Genomic DNA, 24,177 nt, shown 5'->3' with positions numbered 1-24,177 from the left:
GAAATTGAACTATTGACTTCCCTTTTACTTCAGTTCCTTAAGTGTTTTTTATAAACTTTTCGGGTCCACCCTATGATGCAAGTGTTACCAAAATTTCACACATGCTGAATTTTTACTTCAAGTAACATCACTGAAAGAACATTGCAAAAGAAGCGTACATTTTCTATTTCATTACTATTCCATCTTTTTGCAATCATTTATGAAATCATAAGCAAAAGAAATACAATGTTCATTGTATAGATCATCATCTGATATGCACAAAATTTTCATTTTTTTTTTTTTTACAAAATGAAAATGAAATGAATTAATGTGCTGAATGGAGAAAATCTCACACAAGCCGCGAGGATAACTGATTAATTTTCTTTCATCAAGAAATACACTAACAAATAAATATATACATGAAAGAAATAGGAATAGAGATAACCAGTCATTGCCTGTTGCTTTGACTGGTTATGGTTTCTTTTCCTGCCACACTTGTCCAGCTCCGAGCTCCATGGTCCCCAACAGTTGCAAAAAATATAAAGTAACTGATGTTAGATCTAAGCAATGACTACCTACCTCTACGACTATATATTCTATCTGTCAATGCATTCCGTCATGAAAGAAAACAAGCAGTGATATTGGCATTTAGTGCTAAAAAGAAATAAAACCATTCGTGAGTGTCACGAGCCCGTGCTCGAACCTCATAAGATATGCTACGAGATAGAGAAGATGAACAGACTAACAAATCTGTTTAATGAAGTTATTTATGAACATGTACAACAGGCAAATAGGGATACCGAGGAATGCTGTTTGCATCTTTTAAACATGCATATCAAAGGACAAAACAGTGATATAATGGCAAGAATGACTGTTTTATAGACAGAAATGGACACTGAGAGAATACACAGTTATTATCTGTATCAAAACAAAATGTTTGGCATTTAAAAGGGTAATAGAAGCTAAGCAAACAAATGATGCCATGTCTTCAACATAAAATACAGGGGGGTGCACATGCCGAGAGATTGCTTTTATATGCCAAACATGACTAGGAGAAATGCATATGATCTTATCACATCATTACTGATTCTACAAGTTAACTCTGAGAATGACATCACGCAGTGTCTCTGTTCCTACACATCCTTTATATTGGTGACATCGTGCTTCTAACTCTGGAGGTATCTTGGTTGTCAAAGACAAGATTCAATGTTTGCTATTGGAAAATGGCCTCGCAGTAAAAATAAATATGTTATAAAATCCATATCAATCAAACTCAGCATTTCAACAATCTAGAGGTCTCCATATGTTTTTTAGTCCAACTCCCACATACAAATTTGTTTTTTTAAGAAAGCAAGATTAGACCTTCAGATCTAAAAAATGGAATAGAACTGGCTAAATTCATTGAGAAAGGAAAATACAATTGCTTTCACTGGTGCTGACATTTCTACATCATGAGGTGGCTGACTTGAGGTTTTAGATTTTTCAGCATAAGATTCGCCTTCGTGAACATTGTCAATGTAGAGCTACAAAGTCGTGAAGACTTGGTGTGAAAAAGGCATAGGAGCTAGAACACCAATTTCTATAAATGAAAAAGAATCTTCTCCTGTAAATTCATTAGCAGGATTAAATGAAATTGAGTAAAGGAAGTGTGGTTTCCAAATATCCATCTCATACTTTGAAGGCAGCAGGATACTCTCAAGATTGCTATCAAACAGAAGCTGATGCTACATGAGAAACCCCGTTTTGTTTTTTGTCTTTGAATATGGAAACAAATATAACTTTTAGAATTAATCTTCCAGCACAACCTTTATAAAAATGTTAAATGCTGAAACATACACCTACAATAACATGTGTGAAGCACACACAATACAGACTCCAGTACTACCAATGGCAGTAACATCAGTAAAGGAAGCCAAATCACAGCAAGGGTTTCATACCAAAGCCACATATCTACGGCTGATGGCTTGATGAGAACATTTTAACCGGCAAAATGTTACAACAGCAAGCAATACAAAGAACCAGTCGCTATAAAAAACCAGTAAAACCTTGCAAAGAGGCTCAACAAATGAAACAATATATTTTGCAACTGCATCTCCACATGGTGGTTGTTTCTTTTTTTTTTTTAAATAAAGGAACGATTTGGGAAAGCAAATATATTCTGAAGAAAGAAGTGAAAAGGTGCAGTTCTAAAGAAGTTAATATGAGGAAAGTACAGGTTAATGCCTTTGCAAAAGCAAAGAAACCCCATTCGGGTTCTTTAAAATGCAACTTCTGAATTTCATTTAAAAGATGAAACCTGCATGTAATAGCAGTGAGTCCATATTTCAAAGACAAAAGCAAAGCCCGCATAGATATGGATAAGAAAATATAATGCAAGAATACATCTACAGACCAAAGCCATGGTCGTTTTTTCCTTAAAAAATCCAAAAAAGTATTATTCTTTTGCACTTGGAAACATTTTCTTATCAGCTGGAAGCATATGGCAATCAAACCCTTCTCAAGACAGTGACAACAGAGATCTAAAAAAAAACAACAAATATAGACAAGGTACGCTTACCAAGTGGTGATTTTGCAAGAGGAAGCACCCAGAAAATGTCTAAAAGCAACCAACAAATCGCTTGGGAGGCTACTGCACCATCTACGCAATGAGTCTCAAAGAAAAGCTTTCAGCAAATCCAGATTTTGAAACAACGAAATGGCCTTAGAAGGCTTCAATAACCCTCTTTCTTCCATGAGCAGAGCATGAAGATGAAAACGCAGGAGAGGTTTAGGTTCGAGCTGTAGCATGGCTTCAAGAAATCGAACTCCATTCTTTTCCATGGCGGCACCCACCAGATCAAAAGAGCATGCGAGTCCCATGATAGAAAAAAATACAAGCAAATCCTTTTTTGCTTGATGGCAGCTCAGAACTCCAACATATTTTCATGGCGGCATGTAAAAAACTAGGGTCCTTCCTCATGGCGGCCAGCAAACCCTCTTTCTCCTTGGCCACGACTTCTTCATGTAATGTGTAAATGCAAAAAATGACAAAGATGATTAGGGTATTCGAATAAGTATTCTGCCCTTTCTCATATTTTAGAAAAATTTGAAGTCCGAGATATGAGGGAGGAGTTTTGCCTTGTTTTAATTTCTCAAATGGCCACAAACTGTCGCCCAAAGTCTTTCTTCCCCCTTAATCAGCACTTTTTTTTTTTGCAAAGTTTTTGTTTTGTTTAATTCTTTTAGAAGGTTAAATATATATTTGCTTCATTGGTTTCTTTTTATAATATAATTTATTCTTTTTTTTGCTATTTTAATAAATATTAGCTATTTTATTGAAATATTAAGTAATTGATTCTTATTACTTAATGTTTTATATAAAAAATAACTAATACTTATTAAAATAAGAAAGTGTAAATCATATTATAAAAAGTTATTAAATTATAAATATTAGATGCTTTATATTTTATTTTTAAAATATAAATCATTTAATAAGTAAATAATAGGAAATAAATATTTATTTTCCTTTAAAAAGGGTTGAGAGACATATATTTTGCAGATCATTATGATTAAGTGTTGAGTCATGTATGATAAGACTTGAGGGCAGGAAATTATTGCTTTTGGAGTCTGGCAGGAGTTTTGGGGCTACATTTATGAGGGGCAATTGGTGATTTATCAGACCATGCCTTTTGGGCTATTTTGTACACCTTTTTGAAGTCTTGTCAAGGACTCAAGTTGGCCTTTGGGGTTGAATCCGACCCAGCATTTATGACTTTCTAAATGCAGTTGGGTATTTGGTGCATAAGTATGAGTAAAATGCTCATTTGGGGAGGTTCTGATTGGTGTGGATGGAAGTTTTGTGGCTATTCTCTGAGTCCTGGACTTCATTCTACAGAGTTTGTAATTCATTTCTAGAGATATAATATAGGTTACAGCAGTGTGATTATGCTTGGTGAAGTTATGAGTGAGCTCTTTTCCTTTCTACAATTTCTGTGTGCATTTTAAATGATTGGATAGGTTAACTTGTGAATGTTTCGTTATTCCTTGTTTTCTGTCTCATTTCAGCAGCTTTGTGTAGAACAGTAAGTATGTTTTCAAGTTATAACATGTGTTTTTAGGTGAAATTGGTCAAAGGGAGGCATTAGTTTATCTTTCTCTTTGTGGTTTCAGTGGAAAACCTTATTATAAATCATTTGTGCAAGCCTTTACAGGAAGTTGTGTTTCATCTGTGTTTCATAAAGCTATATTATCCTCTCTGTTACATGTGGGTTACATTTCCATATCCCTCTTTGGTGTATCACTTCCTTAGTTTAGACTTAAGGTTTAGGTTTTGGTTTTCAGTAACTTCTCCCCCTTTCCCTCAAGTTTTCTTTAAGTTTTAAGAGGTTATCATTGAGAGATTCAATAGGAGCCAGCCTAGAATCCGGAGGTTTCATCTCACTGTCCAGTCCCATATAGTGAAGTGAATCTCATGTTAAGTAAGGGTTACTGAACGTTTTCCAGTTCAGTAAAGGGTGCAAATCCTGAAACTTAACAAAAAGTTTAAGTGACTATTATTATTATGTAATTGATACTCTACAAATCAATTCTTTAATAATAACATTCATGCAATTAAAAAATGATAAGTTAAGAATTAAAAAATGAGTTAAAAAAGGAAAATTGCATTGTAGTGTCAAGTTGAACTAAGAGTATCAAGCAGTTGAATTGATATTTTTAATGCCAAATTTGAAGGGGCAGTCTCAGTTGATATTTTTAGAGGCCTAGTTTAGACTGAGGAGTTTGAAGTGCATTATGGAGTTATTTGTGGCAATTTTTGGATCATTTTTAGACTTTTCTTATACATGGATGGTGAAGGCTCAGTTTGAGATAGGTGGGACATATTTTTGGAGTTTTCAGAGGTTCTTGATAATGAGCTAACTCATTATTTTGACCCAAACTTCGTGATTTTATGGAAGATGGCATTATTTTTGAAGAAGGGGTTCAGATTTTGAGAGAAGAAAGATGCTTATGTGATTTTGTCCTTAGTATCTTTTTCTTCATTATTCTGAGCTATTATGTAGATGTATTGTTTTTTGGGCCTTTGATTGGAATAAAGCTTTCATTGGAACTAGTTTTGGAGTGAAAGATTTGGTTGTATGCTTCAAGGTGATTGACGTTATTCAGATTGTGTTTTTATTGATAGACCTTTTCTAAATTATGTCTTGTCTTGCATCTTCCTTATCTAATATCTGTTTCATAGGTTTTGAGTTGTGTTTCCATTATTGATATATTCGATCGTGATTAGTTTCCTTTCATATATTTTCAAGTTCATAAACCTTTTCTTAAATTATTGATATGAATTAGCAGATCTTCAAGCAAGGGTTTTGTGATTATCTGTTTAAAAAACTTTCATTGTGTCTTAGGTATAACAATACTTTGTGTTATCAATCTTGGTGTATCACCTTATTTTAAATCTTTTAACCTTTTCATGTTCAAGGTTGTCTTTTTACCCTTTTCCATATAAGTTTTCACGTCTCTATTGGTACAAGTAAGGTATCAGATATATCATATAGGAACCGGCCTCGAATCCGGAGGTTCAACCAGGTCATAGGTTACCCACAACTTCTGGTTGATCCAATGTTTCTCCAAAATCGTTGCGAGTTTTAGGACTTAAAGCAAATCAGGGTGTAGATTTTGGAGATAACAGGAACCTGACAGAACTTAAAGACTTATAGAAGTTCAATTTTGTATCATAATTAGCAGTGACAGTGATTGGCATTTAGTTCTTCATTTTCATTTTATGTTGGAGTTCAATAAAGGCACAACAGAAAACCTGAAATGTTTTAAACCTGATAAGATTGGAATCGAATAGAATTTTTTTTTTTTTGATTGATTTAGTGGTTGTGCTCTAAATGGATCTAACTAAAGACACATCTCTTTATTTGACGACAGTGTTCAAGGACAGTCGGAAGCAGAAAAACATTAAATGCTACTTTGTTTGTACTCAGTCATTTGCTGAGGTTGACATAAATAGTGCGTATAATTTGTTTGACAAATCCATCCATGAAGCACGATGCATGTTTATGCATGCACATACTGTGTCAAGTTTGAAGAAATACATGTTGAGGTAAGTTGTTGCATCTTTGTGTTTTATCACATGGATCAATATTAGTAAATTATTTCTCTCTATGTCTATGAAGTTGCATTGATGCTAGAATATTTTGGACTTATTTGACTTTGCAGATTTTCATTGATTCTTTCAAACACTATATGTTTTGAAGGTGATATCAGTAATATAGTGATTAAACATATTAAAGACATACCGTGTATGGTATGTGCTTTTTCCTTTTATTCCAATTCTTGGCTTGCATGTATTCTCAAATTAATAAACATGGATATTTGGCTATGATATGACAGGATGAGAATCAGAATGAAACTAAGGATAGTAATGGGGAAGCTCTAGTCCAAACTGATGGAACTGGGTTTATATCTGAAGATTTGGCTTCACATTGTGCATTGAAAATATACCAAGGAAAACACTTTGACAAAGATTGCAAGGTACCTCTACATGTTTATTCTTGTGTGCATTGGTGCATCACAGTTGTTACATAGGAATGATGGCTCACTTAAAAGTATCCAATTTTCAATTTAAAAGTACCATGTTTACAGAATTTTTAAAAATATTTTTGAATCATGCACTCCTAAAGCTTTTTGTTTGGACATCATCGAAGTCAGATTCTCATAATCATTGTGCAGTTTTTCCAAGTATGCACTACCAATCTTTATGATGCTCTTATCTACTTTATTATGATTCAGTCTTCAGGCAATGCTACTTTGTTGGAATTCTGATGTATGCTATATTTGTGCAAAATATGCATTTTGGTTTGCAACTCAGGTGTGAATTGAAATTTTCTTTGTGACACACTAATAACCTCTTGCCTGATAAAATAAATTTGGGCTAGTAAGAAATTAGATCATGGAAATCATTAAAGGCAATTGGTTGATAGGATCAATTATTAGGGGTTTATAACTTGTTATGGCCTCATACTGCAATTTGTTTTTAGGAGAAAAAACAACACAAGGAGATATCTGCTGTGTATTTGTATTACACATGGATTCCTTTTGAAAAAGTTATGCTGTATCAAAAAATAGCTACTGATTTTGAGTTGATTGGAAAAGTAATGGTCTTCATAGCTTGCAAGAATCGTGAAACAGTGAAGAGGTCCCTTCCTTTCTGTTATTATTATATAATTGGTGTGATGATTTTGCACCTACTTGGGGCAGTTCTGCAACAGTGGTACATCTGCAAGTTGAAGGAACTGTGAAACTATGTGAAGAATTTTTGTGATTGTAAAACTATTGCAACTGTTTGGGCAGTTTTCTAATTGAACAAGTTGGTGGTTTTGTTTTAAACTTTTATGCACTGCATAAATTTGTAGTTTCAGTTTAGTCTCCTTTGCAAAGTTGTTTTTGTTCTTGACACTAGCAAATAAAAGGTTTTGGTCTAATGCAAAATATTGAAGAGGAAATGATGGAGAAAATTTTTGTCTTCACATTATGGACTTTTAAGCACCTTGTTCTGACACAGAGCATGCTGTGAGCATACTAAATACCTTAAAACACACCAGGTAATTGAACAATCAAGAAGACATCTTATACAAGATTAATTCATGACATTGAGAGACACAGTAAATTCTAAATTGAGAAGACTAGAGTATTTCACAATGCAGGTTTTTTGAACAGAAATATTTACTTAAAAAAGCAAATAAATAAATAAAGCTTAAGTTTTTCTTTCTTTCACAACAATGTAGAAATTAATATACAATTTGTTTTTGATAGAGAATGTGAAATTTTAGTTCTAACTCCTTAGAGATGGTCTTGAAGAGGTTGGTAGAGAATGTGGTGCAAGTAGTGATAAATGAAATATATTTGTAAATTTTTTATGAGAGCTGATTGAGGTTGCCTACAAGCATATTCGGTGGAATCCTTGTGAGCTTGCAATGACTAATATACTCAAAGACATGGGAAAACTTGGTTGGATTATTCTTGGCTGCATGTAATGAATAATGATGCTAGAAATGTTAAAATGTTTATTTGCAAGGCTATTGTTTCACATGCAGTTTTGATGACTTCTGAATTTTTTGAGCTAGATATCCATCTACATTATTCTTTTGGGAAAATGGTTGAGGTACAAGAGGCATATTGGTGGCTTGATTCTAAGCCCAAGGAGGGGAAGAGGATGATGAGGGAGGTCAAGATTTACATTTTTTTAAAGCTAATTTAAATGACATTGTTGTAATCATTTCCCTAGTGTTGAAAGTCTCCAGATGTGCGAATGTTAATGCTCTTGGGCTTGGCAAGTTGTATGAATGCATTGATGGTTTTCTTGGTCAGATGAAGGGTATTTCACAAGGCAAAGAGCCAACATTCTAGTTGCTGAACTAGAATATTCAATAAATCATTTGTTAGAGGTTGGTTAAGTTCAACATCCCCTTCCACATAGCTGCAAATACATTGAAGCTAAAGTGGTACATGCAGGGGCCATGTAGAGTTAACCCTACACAATGTGTTGCGTTGAAGGTAGGGTCAATGTAGGTTATTAAAATAGATGCGAAATACTATAGATGTTGATATTGCTTTCTTCTATGGTTAGACATTGTTTTCTTCTATGGTTAGACAATTAATAGGGAAAAGAAAACATAGTTATTCATAAAGAATTAAACTAGATAAGAGTATATTGATCAACATATAAAAAGAGTATAATGTATATTTTATTCATCAATGCCCTTCATTCATAGTTTGGAATAAAAAGTATCTTGTACAATGAGGACCCTTGACTTGACTAGATGAAAATTTTTAAGGAACTGTTGTGAAGATTTTGTAACCATCAACAAATACCCAAAACTACTCAACTGAACCAACATACCTTAGCCATTCTTATCAACTGAACAACATAACAAAACTAATCCAGTATGTTGCTTCAGCTAATGAGCTGGCACGAGTTCTCTCTCTCTCTCTCTCTCTCTCTCTCTCTCTCTCTCTCTCTCTCTCTCTCGCGCGCGCGCGCGCGCATGCGCGTGTTGAAGTTTGACCATCCAAACTACCTCTAGAAGTTGAGGTTCAGTCATTTCAACAATGTTCATCTTGGCAATTTTTCTATGCTTTACAACTAGATATGAGTGTTTGTGTGAAATTCTCAATTTTTTTGTGCAGGTATTTTTTAATGACTTAGTGTGTTTTTCTTCCTATTATATGAATTTTGTATCTCCTTTCTATAATATAGTTGATTATGTTCCTATTGGAATTGCTTATTCTACTCTATGTGAACATGAAATGCTTTATTCTAGGCAGAATATGATGAGATAGTGAAATCGATTTGACTTACTTTTTAGTCACTGAATGCTTGTTTTTTTTGTTCAACTTACAAATGCTACAACGTTGCTAGTATGTCCAATGCCCTTACAAGCTTCCATTTCCATGATCAGCCTTACCTTGTTGTGGGTTACTATTAGTCTGACCTTATAGACAATTGTTCATCTGCTTTGATGTTATTCTTGGATACATGGTCTTTAGACTCTACTTCGCATTCATCTTCAACTGGTAGTTTGTCTACTCGGTTAGAGTGATTGGTCTACCTCTTGCTATCTCTTGCCACTTCTTGTATGGTTTCTTAGGGATCATTGTTTTTTATTTTCTGAGTTGTGGTTTTAATTTTGGCTTAAACTTCAACTTTACCTTACAATCCGACTCCAACTTTGTTATTTCAAAGGACTTTGTCTTGGGTATTGTACAATGCTAGTTTTGATTAAGTAAAAATAGGTTTTAAAGGACCCGAAACCTTTTACATAAAACTAGAAGTCTAGAAAGAAACAAGAGAAGTAAACAACATAGAAAAGCAACACGGGACAACATGAGACAGACCTCCAAAAAGAACAGCCATGAGGTCAACCAAGACAAAGCTGGAAAAGATAGCAAAAGAATAGCCAAAAAAGAACAACCGACCAGCTAAGAAGTCTTTATCAGTTCAACATCCTGATCTGGCCGAATATGCATATTCTCAGCAACAGCCTTCACCTCATCCATTTTACTCACTTCCTCATTCTTCTTAGAATGAGATCGGGTGCATTTGCTAGGACCCTGATTCTCAACCACCGGAGGGGAGTCCTGCCCTTTGTCATGCTCAAGCATCTTCAAGAGGTTACCCACATTATCAGCCATCTGTTTGAACAACTTTTCTAGATTACCCAGCTTAGCTTCCATTTTAGACAGCTTCCCTTGATTAGCACTAATCGCTTTATCCAGCACCCTGTGTTTGGCATCGAGCTGTGGTATCTTATGCATAAGGTTTTTAACTTCTTCTCCATTCCCAATAACCTTCGAAAGCTTGTCTATGTGTTGGCCGAGTGTATGCTCACCTTTGACAATTTTACTAACTTGCTTCACTTCCTTGCCAAACACCTACATTTGCTACTTTAGGAAGCCAATTTCCTTCATGATTGTACCAAGATTACCAAATAGACCTTTGGACGACCTGGGCCCACCATCAGTATTATCATCAAAATCTATAAGATGCCCCTGTTCCCCATCATCCTCATTTTCTGAATCCCCATTCTTCATAGTCTGTAACTTCTCCTCCTGCCACCTTGAAGATTTTCTTTTCCTTTCCATCCAGTGAGCCAGAGGCTCATTGTCAGAAGGGGAAGAGGACCAGTCATCTTGAAAACCCTTAATGTCGTCGGTAGAAACTATAGCCAACAGGGTGTTGTTGTCGGTAAAGATTTTGTAGCCGATGGGCCGATGGGTTTATGTCATCGGTAAGGATTTTGTAGCTGACGGGTAGATTAGGATTGTTTTGTAGCTGACGGACCCCTTCGGGAAGGTTCAGCGGAAAGTATTTATAACCCGTCTGGGATCATTGTAAATCATCTTATCTTATCAACCATAATGTAATGTCTTGGCATGTGCGAATAATAAAAGGAGTTCTACTGTTGCTGTTCTTGTTCATTATTTGTGTGCATTACTTAATTAATCTATGCTGTAAACACTTAATACCCTTTCCTTTACCCCCACTCCTCTTTTTATATTGATCTCTCACTAATTCCTCCATAAAATGACTTTCCCAATCAGAATCAGAGTCAAAAACCATCTCTTTCTTCTTTCTAGAACTACAACTAGAGCTCTTTTCAAAACTCCCCATACCCCCCTTAGTTTCATCTTGGGTATCTGAATCATGACCCTTTTTCGGGAGACTCCCTTCCGTATCATAATTTTCCCCTTTCAAATTGCCCTTGGGTTTCACAATCTTCTTGGATTTTAACACATTCATTATAAGGACCATAAGACCCTCATGGCAAACATGCTCACCATTCGGGTCTTTCTGAATAGCCTGAATGGAAATGCTAAGAGATTGCCTTAAGTAAAATGGAAAGTTGATCCTAACATCATGCCTAAAGTGATTGGCCAACATGAAATGGTACCCATACAACTTAGTAAATCTCCCAGCTAATGTGAGGTATTCCATTATAACAAAAAGCACAAATTGCCATGGTCGAGAAACAGAGGCTGGGTTGATGTAAGAATTACCTATTTCACCAAGCGGCTTTTCTCATTCTCTGACTCCACAAATTCATCTATGGCCCTATCCGACAACTTCCTCTCTTGATAAAAGTTAATCCCATCCGTTTCCAACCCCGTGGCCTCTGCAATGACTTCTTCGGTAACTTCCATTCATTGGTTACCGACCGTAACAAAGCCATCCTTCCAAGATTAAATAAATTGATGTGTAATGGCAGGATTGTTACCTTTAAGCCTTTCCATGTACCTTGTGAAATTTCCGTGCCTTAAGATATCCCAGAGCTCTGTCTTGTTCATCCACTTCGAGCAGCTTGCGGTCTCCACCCTTTTCCTTTTTCCTCCCATATTCCCTTCACCAATTTCGCTAGTTTTCTTTCTCTGAAACCCCCAATTCGCTTTGTAACAAAAGACAACACCACATTCAAAGAGAAAAATGGCAAAAACTGCCCAAAATCCGTGCGAATAAATGCTCGGCCTTCTAAAAATCATTACCCAACACACTTCGAAAGAGTTCACCACATAATTACAAATTACTAACATCATCATATTTAAAACATTTTTGCATAGACCTCCATTTATCATAATCAATAAATTGGCGATTATTCGGAGGTAAGGACTCATATCACTAAAGTAGGCCACGTTCGCAGCCCAATCAGTAGCACGGTCGGCTTCTCTGAAATTATGAGTTATAATGCATGTTTCAAAAGAATTTATAATGTGAATAGCCTTGAGGATAATATTGCTAATTGTCCACAATGGTTTAGTAATTTTATTTAGACAATTAATAATGTTGAGGGAGTCACCTTCCACCCATACCTTCCTCAAATTCATACTCTTAGCATAGAGAAGACCATGAAGAGCAGCACAGGCTTCTGCCATGTGATTGGTTTGATCTCAAATTGGAATAGCCATGCATCCCACATTGTCACCATTAGAGTTTCTAATAACAACTCCACACCCTGCTTTGCTTGGGTTCCCTTTCGAGGCCCTGTCAAAGTTTATCTTGAACCAATTCGCTGGAGGATAGTCCCATCTTGCATTATCCCTTGTATTAGGTTCCTGAATATCCATACCCGAACTCCTTAGGTTCCAACTATAATACACCAAGTCTTCCCACTCATTACAAGGTTGCTGTCCAGAATTAGTTATTTTAATATTCTCAATCATAAGGACCTTAATTTTATAGAAAACCTGATTAGGACTGGATTCCACTCCTCTGAAGATCCTATCATTGCGCTCCTTCCAAATGCCCCAGCATAGATAAGGAAGAATGAAGTCCCACAGTTTGACAATCAAAGCATTCTTGGAAGGGGCTGTCCAACTAGTAAAGAACAATTGAATAGTAGCAGGGAAAACCCAATCCACATTCAATAAGCTACAAACTTTATCCCAAAGCTTCTTGGTAAATGGGCAATGCAGCGTGATATGATCAACCGATTCCCCATCATTCTTGCAGAGAACACATCTATTTGTAATGATGAAACCTCTCTTGTTAAGATTATCAAGAGTCAAAATTTTATTCTATAGAAGAATCCAAAAGAAGATATTAACTTTGGGTGTCATGCCTTTCACCCAAGCCTTGGCCTAGTAGGGTTCATCATGATCATCGAAAGAATTAGCATAGGTTGAGGCAATAGAGTACATTCCATTGGGATCAGTCTTCCATATCAAATCATCCTCTTTATGGTTTAAAAAGAATGCATTTAGGCACTTACCAAGGTCAACCAAGTTGTGGTCCACACTATTAAGATCCACCCACACATCATTCTTCCAATAATCAGCAACAAAAGTACCAATCTGATTCTTAGATTGCTCCATATACCTGTTCCACCTTGGATCATCACAAAGTGGGTGGCCCAAGATCCAAATGTCTTCCCAAAAAAGAACTCTTCTACCATTACCCACCTTCCATTTAACCCCTTTCCTTAAAATATTTTTGAATTTTTGAGCATTCTTCCAGATCGTAGACCGCCCTTGTTCTAAGTCACTATTAAGGAAATGATTAAACTCATAGTGGTCCCTATTATATTTATCAACCCAAATGTTCTTCCATTCCCCTTCCTCCTTATGCCATCTCCATAATAATTTTGCCAATAAAAATTCATTCATTGTAGTTACCCTTCGCAAGCCAAGCCCACCCTTTTCCCGGAGCATACAAACATTTTCCCATGCAATCAGAGGAAGTCTTTTTTTGTTCTCCATTCCAGTCCACAAGAAAGTCTTCTAAATTTTCTCAATAGCAAGAGCAAACTTTCTCAGAATTTTAAAAACACTCAAAGCATAAAGTGGAACACTTTGCCGGATAGACTTCAAAACAATAACCTTTCTAGCCTAACTGAGGAGAGAGCCTTTCCAACCAGCAAGTTTCGAGTGGATTTTATCAATCAACAAATTCCTAAAGCTGTCAAGAGGGGCTAAACCCAAAGGTAAACCTGGATAGGATCCAAGAAGAGAACCAATCTCACAGCCAATAATCTTTTTAATTTTATTTTGCCTTGCCTCACTAACATTAATAAAGTAGATAAGACTTTTGCTCTTGTTTATGATTTGACCGGAGGCCATCCCATAGTCAATCAAAGCCTTCTTAATCTTCCTAGCATTTCTCACCAAAGCCTCCCCCATGACAATAGAATCATCAAAAAATTGTTGGGAGAGCAAACTAAAGCAGAAGAGGAGGGATAAAGCCCACGAAGTCCCCTTTCAACACCATATTATCCACAAATCTCCCCAAACATTCATCTAGAATAATAAAAAGAATAGGAGAGATCGGGTCTCCTTGTCTAAGACCCCTAGAAACCTTAACGAAGGAAGTAGGGGAACCATTAACAAGCACCGAGAAGGAGGCCGATGATACTAACATGAATATAAGATCCCGAAATCTCTTATTAAAGCCAAACGCTTCCAGACCACAGAGAAGAAAGTTCCAATCCACTCTGTCGTAAGCTTTAGAGAGATCAAGCTTAAGAAGAAACCCCTCCTTTTTAGACACTGAAAGAGAATGAATATTTTCATGAACTGTAATAATGGAATCCAAAATCTGTCTTCCAGGAATAAACCCATTTTGCTGCCTAGAGATGATAACTGGAAGAAGGGACAAAATTCTGAGGGTAAGAACCTTAGAGATAATCTTATAAAAAGAATTACAGAAGCTAATAGGCCTAAACTAATCCAATCTATCCGCGCCCGGCTTCTTCAAAATAATAGTAATAAAGGTGCCATTTAACTCTTTAAGGATGTTCCTAGTACCAAAAAATTCCTTCATGCCATTAGAAATATCAGCACCAATGATACTTCAATACTTATGAAAGAACAAAAACAGAATTCCATCAGGACCAAGGGCTTTGTCACCCTTAAAAGAGAAAACAACCTTAGAAATCTCATCCAAGGAAGGAATAGAAGTGAGGGACAAATTCTGATCCTCAGAGATACAAGTTGGGATGCACTCAAGAAACATATTCTACTTATCCAAATCCAAATTGGGGTCACATTGAAGCAATCTATAGAAAAACTCCACAACCTCCCTTTTGATAATCTCTTCATTGTCAGTCAAACCCTCATCCGTATTGAGTCTAGATATTATTAGCCATCCTATACTTTAAAGTAGTCATATGAAAGAACTTACTATTTCGGTCACCTTCCTTCAAAAAGACCTTTCTAAAGCGCTGTCTCCAGAACATCTCCTCCTCGGTGATAATGTCATGAAGTTCAACCAGTTTGCCACTTTCCTCCTCCCTTGAGACCATCTCATAACCATCAGTTTGAATCCTATCTTGTATATCTTTAAGGTCCTCCAAAATCATTTTTTTGTTCTCAAAGATGTTGTCAAAGGTATGTTTATTCCATTTTTTAATATTCTTCTTGACATTTTTCAATTTAGCTGCAACTCTAAACATTTTTGTACCTTCCACTTTAATACCCCACCACTCCTTAATGAGAGTCTCCAAGTCCAGATGAAGAGTCCACATTTTCTCAGATCTTAAGGGAAATTTTTTATGATAGTTGAGCTTATCAGCAACTAGAAAAATTGGGTAATGATCTGATCCCACTGAACTTGAGCATTAAGTGCACATTTATAATTTAGAAACTAGTCATTACTAATAAGAGCACGATCCAACCTAGCTTGAATAAGATCCTTTCCAATTCTTCTGTTAGTCCAGGTGTACTCAATCCCATGCAAGTCAAGATCATGAAGAAGATGATGATCAATAAAGTTCATTAAATCTAATCTATTGTCCAAATTGGTCTAGCTGCCCCCCCATTTTGCAGATTCTTTTAAAGGGGTATTGAAGTCCCCCATCACCATCCAGTTTTCATCAGCAAAAAGCTTTCTTTGGTTGGAAATTTCTTCCCACAAGGCCTTTCTTCCCCATTTGGAGTTGGGGGCATGGACATCAGTAAGAAGCCAACTAAAATCATCTTTTGAGTTAAAGAATCTAACATTCATCATATTTCTGTTTTGAGAGAAAAGCTCCCCTTGCATCCATCTATTTATCCAAAAAACAACCATCCCGCTTGAAGCTCCTTCAGAATCATTTCCAATAATCCTTTCTTCCTTGAAAATAGGAAGACATTCTATCCTTCAGCATCTTGGTTTCTTGAATAACAAAAATGTCCGACCTATTGTCCCTAATCATATTTTTAAAAATGTCATGTTTATGAGGGTTATTTAACCCTCGGATATTCCAAGAGATTATCTTCATAATTTATGAATTTTTTTTGATTCAAGGATGGTTCTTTGACTACCATTAGCAATGCCTCTATTTGCCTTAGTTGTTCTTTTTTGCAAACTAGATGGTCTTCCAATCGGAGAGGGGGAAGACCCAACATCACCATTCTTGAGGGTAGTCCCAATAGGCATAGAAGAAGAACATCTAGGTCTGCCCTTAAGTGTTTTAGACTCCCCTTTTTTTGAATTTTCTTTGGGCCCTTTTAATAGCAGTCTCCTCATCCTTTTTACAACCTTTCTTCCTACCTTAGGCTGTTTTCCCACTGAGATCCAATTGGCATCAGAGCTGTCCTCTTCCCACACTGCATCGTCATCATGAGAAATAGTTAGAAGGTCCTCAACTTTGCCTCTAACAAAGTTGCTGGCCAACACAGTTTCCTTGGCCATATGCTTTGTAGACACAACTGTATCCTTTTGGGTCCCCTCTTTGACATTATCCCTCCCATCCTTGGTGATAATCACCTTGTCTTTTGGGATCTTCAAACTATCATTGTTAGGGATCTTCGGGATTTTTTGAATAGAGGCATCCAAGCCACTCTCATCCACAGGTGAATATAGACTAGGATGGGGAGCCCCCACATTACAGTTTGTGCATTCTAACTGCTTCTGAAGAGGAGCACCATCGCCCAAAGGTCTTGGGGGAACCTCCACACCCACAGTCGCACCACTAACCGCACCACCATCTGAACATTTAGATTGTTCCTGTGGGGGCGCAAACTCATCTAAAGCCACACCATCACCCTTGGAGACCTCTGAAACACTGTTCTTTTCCTTTCTCACCCAGACTTTCTTGACCTTCTTGGCCTTTCCTTTCAATGAAGGACATTTCTTGGCCTAGTGGCCATCTTTTTTGCAATGCAAGCAAACAAAAGGAATAGACTCAAACTCAATATGTTGGTCCCAGATACCAAGTTTAGATTTTAAAGAAATAGATTTAGGCAAAACCACACCTCGTGAAACTCCAACACAAAATCTGGCAAAGTTTAGCCTCCTCCTAGATACAATCACAGGATCTAAAGAGAGGAGCTCCCCAAAAGTATTAGCAATGCCCTTAAACACATCTTCCACCCAGAACTCAAGAGGGAGATTGGGTAGTCTAACCTAGACAGGGGCTGGAATAGCATTTTCATCCAAAGAGTAAAGGTTGGGGGTCCATTTCTGTAACAGCAAAGTATGCTTCCCCATAACCCAAGGATTGCAACAGAGGATATCTTGCTTATCTTCCTCACAGGAAAAACAAAAGGAGAGATACCCTTTGGCCATTGCTGAAATGTCAACCTGTCCTTTCAAAATCCATTTTTTAAGAACAAAGGCCCGCACATCTTCAATGTTGGGTCTGGGCCTGTCATGTCCCAAATTTTTGCCCTTCCTTAGTGACAACATTTCTAGCAGGGTTGGTCTATTATCTGGTTCCCATAGGCCAGCAGAGTGTAGAGGGAACCAACCCAGGGACTTTGAGAGTCATGCATGAGCTTCCCAAGTAGTTTGGACTAGTAGACAACAGTTTCCTACAATTTAGGAGGGATTCCTAATTTGTAGGGATTGACTAGGAGTGGTCTAGGAGGCATTTGGAGACGTCGGCGAACGTTTTGGAGACTTAGAGTGCATCTCCTATTTTTTAGGAGGAACTCCCAGTTCAGTGACAGTTCTCTCAGAGGTGCACACAGCAGGGGAGTCATTGGGACTCAATTTTGTTTGATTGGGGTTGTCTCCTACTTTTTAGGAGCATCCCTAGGTTTTAGGGATGGACTACCAGTTGACATATCTTGTCTGGCATCAGTCACAGACAAGTGACAAGGTCAGATTTATGTTTGATTGGTCATTTTGGGCCTTTTGGGACCATTTGGAAAATATTTTAATATATTTAAATATTTCCTAAGTTGGTGATTAAATAAATTAAAATAAGGTTAATAATATAACCATTTTGGAGTAATAAGGGGATTTTGGCTTCAGTTGATCAGGTACACCTATGTGTTATAGCTGGTTGAAAGGTCTCGAATTATTATACATGATTTTTACTATCTATAGACTTTTTGGTGCCTTCAGCTATGGAATTTTAATAAAGTAATGTTTTCCCTATAGCATGGACGACTTTAATTGGGAAAATGTTAATTTATTATATTTTATTTAAAGGGCAAAGTGTAATTTCCCTTTAGGGTTCGATTTACAGTTGGAAGGGGATATAAGGAGATGGAGACCTAATTTCTTATTATCTTTTGCATATTGAAAAACTTGTTTTTGTGAATTGGCTCTGAGAGAGCAATTCTTCATCTGGGACGCAAACCCCAGGTTCTGGATTGGTTAGGACGTAGCCCTTAGCAGTTATTGGCATTGGATTCTTTAGACAGTGTGCGTTGCTATCAGGGATAGAGTACGCCATTCTTTATTGTGGATTTAGGTTGCAGATTTATGGTTTTAGCATTGCAGATTGATTCTTTCAGTTGGGACGTGATTCCTTGCAGTCTTAGGGCCGCCATTTGTAGCAGTTTGGCATCGTTGTTGGATGTAAGCTCCTTGGAATTGCATTGGATTTATTATTTGGCTTTATAAATCAGAAATCTGCTTGGTACGATTTATAGCAATTCTGATTTGGCTCTATGCTCTTATTTATTTTCAGTCTCCTCTCATGTTTATTGTTCATTATTCATTACTATTGTGAAAGCTATCAAAAAACACAAAACAAAAACAAAACCTTCTGCAACTTCTGTCTATTCTCAAAGACCATCAAAGAAATCATAGGAAAATATAGTTTATTAATTTAAAAACTACAGCAGATCAGCAAGGGCATCCATCAGGGATCTTTCAGTGGTATCAGAGCCTACATCCTGCATGCTTGTAGGGTTTGTGAGAAATTGTCACAACAGATTTTGGCATCTGGGTATTGGATAAAAAGTTTTGATAATTCATTTCAGCATCGAGGTACTAGCTAAAAAGTTTTGATAATTCATTTTGGCATTTGGGTATTGGATAAAAGGTTTTGATAATTCATTTCAGCATTTGGGTACTGGCTAAAAAATTTTGATAATTCATTTTGGGATCTGGGCCCTGGTCTCATTGATACTTTGGTGCTTCAGGGTCCTAATGGATTGCTTCACAACTTGTGGTTCACTAATATTTATATCAGAGTGACGAAGCGTCAGCATGGTGGTTCCCTTTTGAGGCGGATTTGGAATCCTGGAATCACTTGGATTTGCAGTTCAATAGTTGAGGATGTGGAAGCCAATGTAGGCTTACTAGAGTTTCCGCCTTTAGTGTTCCAGTTTGGTTCTTTCGGAGAGCAATTCATTGAGGATTTGACAGAGTTGGTACAGTATTTGATTGCTCTTCCTTCAGGGGGTTTTTAGGAGGTTACTTGTTTGGGTGCAGTGCAGGACAATGTTTGTAGAAGATGGAACTGCAAACCTTCCAGGATGGCTTGAGACCCTAGGATCATTCTTGGTTATGGTATGGACTTGCCTGATGTTTGTGGAGTTGGATTGACATTGCTTGAGGACAAGCAATCTTTGGGAAGGGAGGAATGTCGTGTCCCCAATTTTTGCCCTTCCTTAGTGACAACAGTTCTAGCAAGGTTGGTCTATTATCTGGTTCCCATAGGCTAGCAGAGCATAGAGGGAACCAACCCGGGGACTTTGAGAGTCATGCATGAGCTTCCCAAATAGTTTGGAGTAGTAGACAACAGTTTCCTACAATTTAGGAGGGATTCCTAATTTGTAGGGATTGACTAGGAGTGGTCTAGGAGGCATTTGGAGACCTCAGAGAACGTTTTGGAGACTTAGAGTGCATCTCCTATTTTTTAAGAGGCATTCCTATTTTTTAGGAGGAACTCCCAATTCAGTGACAGTTCTCTCAGAGGTGCACACAGTAAGGGAGTCATTGGGACTCAATTTTGGTTGATTGGGGCTGTCTCCTACTTTTTAGGAGCATCCCTAGATTTTAGGGATGGACTACCAGTTGACACATCTTGTTCGGCATCAGTCACAGACACGTGACAAGGTCAGATTCATGTTTGATTGGTTATTGTGGGCCTTTTGGGACCATTTGGGAAATATTTTAATATATTTAAATATTTTCTAAGTTGGTGATTAAATAAATTAAAATAAGGTTAATAATATAACCATTTTGGAGTAATAAGGGGATTTTGGCTTCAGTTGATCAGGTACACCTATGTGTTATAGCTCGTTGGAAAGGTCTCGAATTATTATACATTATTTTTACTATCTGTAGACTTTTTGGTGCCTTCAGCTATGGAATTTTAATAAAGTAATGTTTTTCCTATAGCATGGACGACTTTAATTGGGAAAATGTTAATTTATTATATTTTATTTAAAGGGCAAAGTGTAATTTCCCTTTAGGGTTCGATTTACAGTTTGAAGGGGATATAAGGAGATGGAGACCTAATTTCTTATTATCTTTTGCATATTGAAAAACTTTTTTTTGCGAATTGGCTCTGAGAGAGCAATTCTTCATCTGGGATGCAAACCCCAAGTTCTGGATTGGCTGGGACGTAGCCCTCAGCAGTTATTGGCATTGGATTCTTTAGACAGTGTGTGTTGCTATCAGGGATAGACTACGCCATTCTTTATTGTGGATTCAGGGTGCAGATTTATGGTTTCAGCATTGCAGATTGATTCTTTCTGCTAGGACGTGATTCCTTGCAGTCTTAGGGCCGCCATTTGCAGCAGTTTGGCATCATTGTTGGATGTAAGCTCCTCAGAATTGCATTGGATTTATTATTTGGCTTTATAAATCATAAATCTGCCTGGTATGATTTATAGCAATTCTAATTTGGCTCTATGCTCTTATTTGTTTTCAGCCTCCTCTCATGTTTATTGTTCATTATTCATTACTATTGTGAAAACTATCAAAAAACACAAAACAAAAACAAAACCTTTTGCAACGTCTGTCTATTCTCAAAGACCATCAAAGAAATCATAGGAAAATATAGTTTATTAATTTAAAAACTACAGCAAATCAGCAAGGGCATCCATCAGGGATCTTTCAGGCCCCAATGAACCTCCCAACTAGAGTCGAATCCATGCAAGAAATGTGTTTGTCAATAATTTGATTAGGGATTTTGATGGAGTACATACCTTTATCCCTCGCAGAAATATCCCTAACGGGCAGGAAGGCAGACTTGCCAGTAGGGCGTACACCAAATAAGCAAGACTATTTCTTAATCTGTTTGGGCCCCCCCTCCCGAGTCCTCCAAAGTCCCGTCATCATCAGCGTCACTAGATTCAATAGAGGAATCTCCAGCTGACACAGATCGCACTCCAAGCACAGAGGAATTCAAATTCGAGTTCCCGCCCAAACACTTCTCCTTGTTCCTACTCCCAGTCCCACTCCCCATCGCTTTCATTGTACAATACTAGTTTCCTTGTCCGCTTCTTGGACTTTTGTCCTTTCCATTCATTTTAAGGTCTTTGGGATTGACTATATCTTTTATTTGCTACCCATTTTTTGATTGAGTTTTGACTTTGTTTGGTTATGGGGGCATTAATTTCTAGAGATTTGACATTGCTTTATGTTCTTATCTTCTTTTTTGCTTGTGTCTTTGAATGATAGCCTTATTTTTTGTTTTTGTATTTTTTGAGCATGTTGTCATTACTGCTTTGTTTGAAGACAATCATATGAAGTCCGATAATTATCATGTGATAGGAGTTTGTGATCATGAGGAAACTAAGGATACAACATCAACCACTGATTCTAGCAATAGTGGTACTTTGCATCAAAACATGGGATAGCAGATATGACACATGGTGAGATTGTACTAGTGAGTTCCCAAATGATAGTACTCAAGAATTTAATACTAATGGTGCTTTGCATGATATGGATTCATGCCATGATGAGTCTAACATTTCAAATCAGACCTTGGTAGATGTTGGTGTTTTAAAACTACAGTTTCCAACAACTAGTACTAGGATACGAAAGGTCAATAAATGCCTAAGGATTAGCTAGTTCCCATATTCAGCAAAATTTATCTCAAATCTGAAGCAACATGACAGCACAAGGACTCTCTACACTTTAGGCTCTGCAAGGCCAAGCCAGGTGCACCTAGGGATTAATTGACTTTTTTAGTGATATTTTGTCACAAATTTATCCCCTATAGCAGAAAATGGTCAGAAATCTTCTTGAAATGTAATCAACTTGTTGATTTACAACAGCTTACTATCAATTCAAAGAAAGTTGTCACAATAAGGGAATGGCCAACAATATAGTTCTTTACTATAGAAATTAGACAATTGATTTTGATTTAAATGTGTGTTGTGCAATCAAATGACTATATCAATTTGCAATCACAATTTACGACCAGTTGTAATGTCCCCTCTTTAGTTCGACATGGCATTGATCATGGATTTGCCTATTCCAGACTCTCGTAGGCAAATGGTGTGGAAAGAGAGTCAATTCTGCGGATCAGATAGTCATATCTTGCTCTTGAAGAAGTGTTAAGAGGTTATATTTTATCATTATGTGATATTGGGGCCCACATGTTATAATTTTAATTTGAGTTGCACTTTTTATTTTATAAAATTACTTTATTATAAAAAAGTGCATTATAATGAGAAATTATAAAGGATGTTTCTAGAAGTTCTAGCAACTTCTTAGAAAAGTGAATAAATAGAGGGTTGGGCCTCTCATTTGGACATGGTTGGATTGGAGAACTCTTCTACTTCTTCATTGTGAAGACATTTGTGGACTTTGGATCTGCAAATTATTCGATCTTTGGGAACGAATCACTCCCTTGGATTGGCGACTTTGAGGGTGTGAAATATCACCTGAATTGTTGCATAATTGGAGTTGGTATTCAGCCATCTCATTGGAGCTTATTGAGAATTCGTTGTTAGGGTTTGTTTTTGGTTGGAATAAGGATTTCAGATTTGCCCTATCATTGGAGAAGCATTTGACAAGAGTTTGAAGACAGAATAAGTGCATTTTCAGAATTGGCAAAGCAGGGTTCGGAACCACATAATTGCTCATATCTCCTCAACCCCTTGGAGTTATTTTTTATGGTTTTACAGGGTTACTACCTAACCCTAGGCGCCCATTTTCCTTGCATTTGGGGGTCCCAAAACCCTAATATTATTTTATTTCAGCAGCCGTACAGGTACGGCCTGGTACGGCTCTGCTAGTTTGGGCAGCAGCAGCAAATTAAGGATAGTTTGGGGGTGCGGTTGGAGGTCTTCATCAACGATCTGCAGCAAAACGTGGTGTTCTTCCATAGTTCTTCAAACCAGGTTCTTGCATTCTGAAATATATGTCAATTTTTGGGTAAATTTGCTGTCATACAGTCATTGTAATAATCAGTCCAGAATTGGTAATAAAATAATTTCAGAATTTATTGCATTGTAATTGAAATATAGTTCATATATTGTAATTCTGTGATTATATTCTGAAAGTATCTGAAATTACCATATTCTAAATATTGTTACTGTTACACGCCAAGTGTTTGACAAAATTCCTAAGTTCAGTTTGAGGGTTTCTGTGGCCTTTATAGAGAGGGTCATTACACCAGTGCCTTATCCATTGCCATATAGAGTCATAACAGTAAAACCTTGACCTATTTAATTGGGTTGCAATTAAATTTATCAGCTGTTAACCCTAAACTCCATTTTTATTATATCCCTCCCATATACCTAGAAACCCTATCAATTCATAGAAGCACTTAATTCCTTGAATTAAATGCAACAATGAAATGATATACAACTTGTCCCAACTGCATTAAATTGAAAGAACTTTGCTCATTCAATCTCAAAGTAACTGACACATGAAAATGGAGACAAAAATTAGGGACACAGATATTCAAAAATTCCTCTTTGTAATTAATTTTCCTTCAAAACTGTACATTACTATTATTGAAAACTTTATATATGGCCCCCATTCATTGAATATGGGTGATAGCCATGAGAGTGCTTCATTACAAACATGCTTTGCACTTTGTA

At 36.8% G+C, this 24,177-nt stretch overlaps 1 protein-coding gene across 13 annotated transcripts in view; it reads left to right on the top strand.

Moving 5' to 3' along the window:
• LOC149552171 (putative RNA-dependent RNA polymerase 5) overlaps window positions 1–24,177 on the top strand; it is a 282,261-nt gene that overhangs the window by 58,788 nt on the left and 199,296 nt on the right. For all 13 annotated transcript variants that reach the window (XM_089787663.1, XM_089787659.1, XM_089787664.1 and 10 more), the window contains 3 exons: window positions 5,890–6,064; window positions 6,181–6,268; window positions 6,355–6,495. In XM_089787663.1, coding sequence (XP_089643789.1) covers window positions 5,890–6,064; window positions 6,181–6,268; window positions 6,355–6,495 — 404 coding nt within the window. The remainder of the gene's footprint in view (window positions 1–5,889; window positions 6,065–6,180; window positions 6,269–6,354; window positions 6,496–24,177) is intronic.

Source organism: Cupressus sempervirens, chromosome 6 (genome assembly GCF_028749045.1).
Source record: "Cupressus sempervirens isolate cs-2001-9-10 chromosome 6, ASM2874904v1, whole genome shotgun sequence".
NCBI lineage: Eukaryota > Viridiplantae > Streptophyta > Pinopsida > Cupressales > Cupressaceae > Cupressus > Cupressus sempervirens.
Note: the sequence above shows the minus strand (reverse complement) of the source record. Positions and strands in the feature narration are given on the sequence as shown.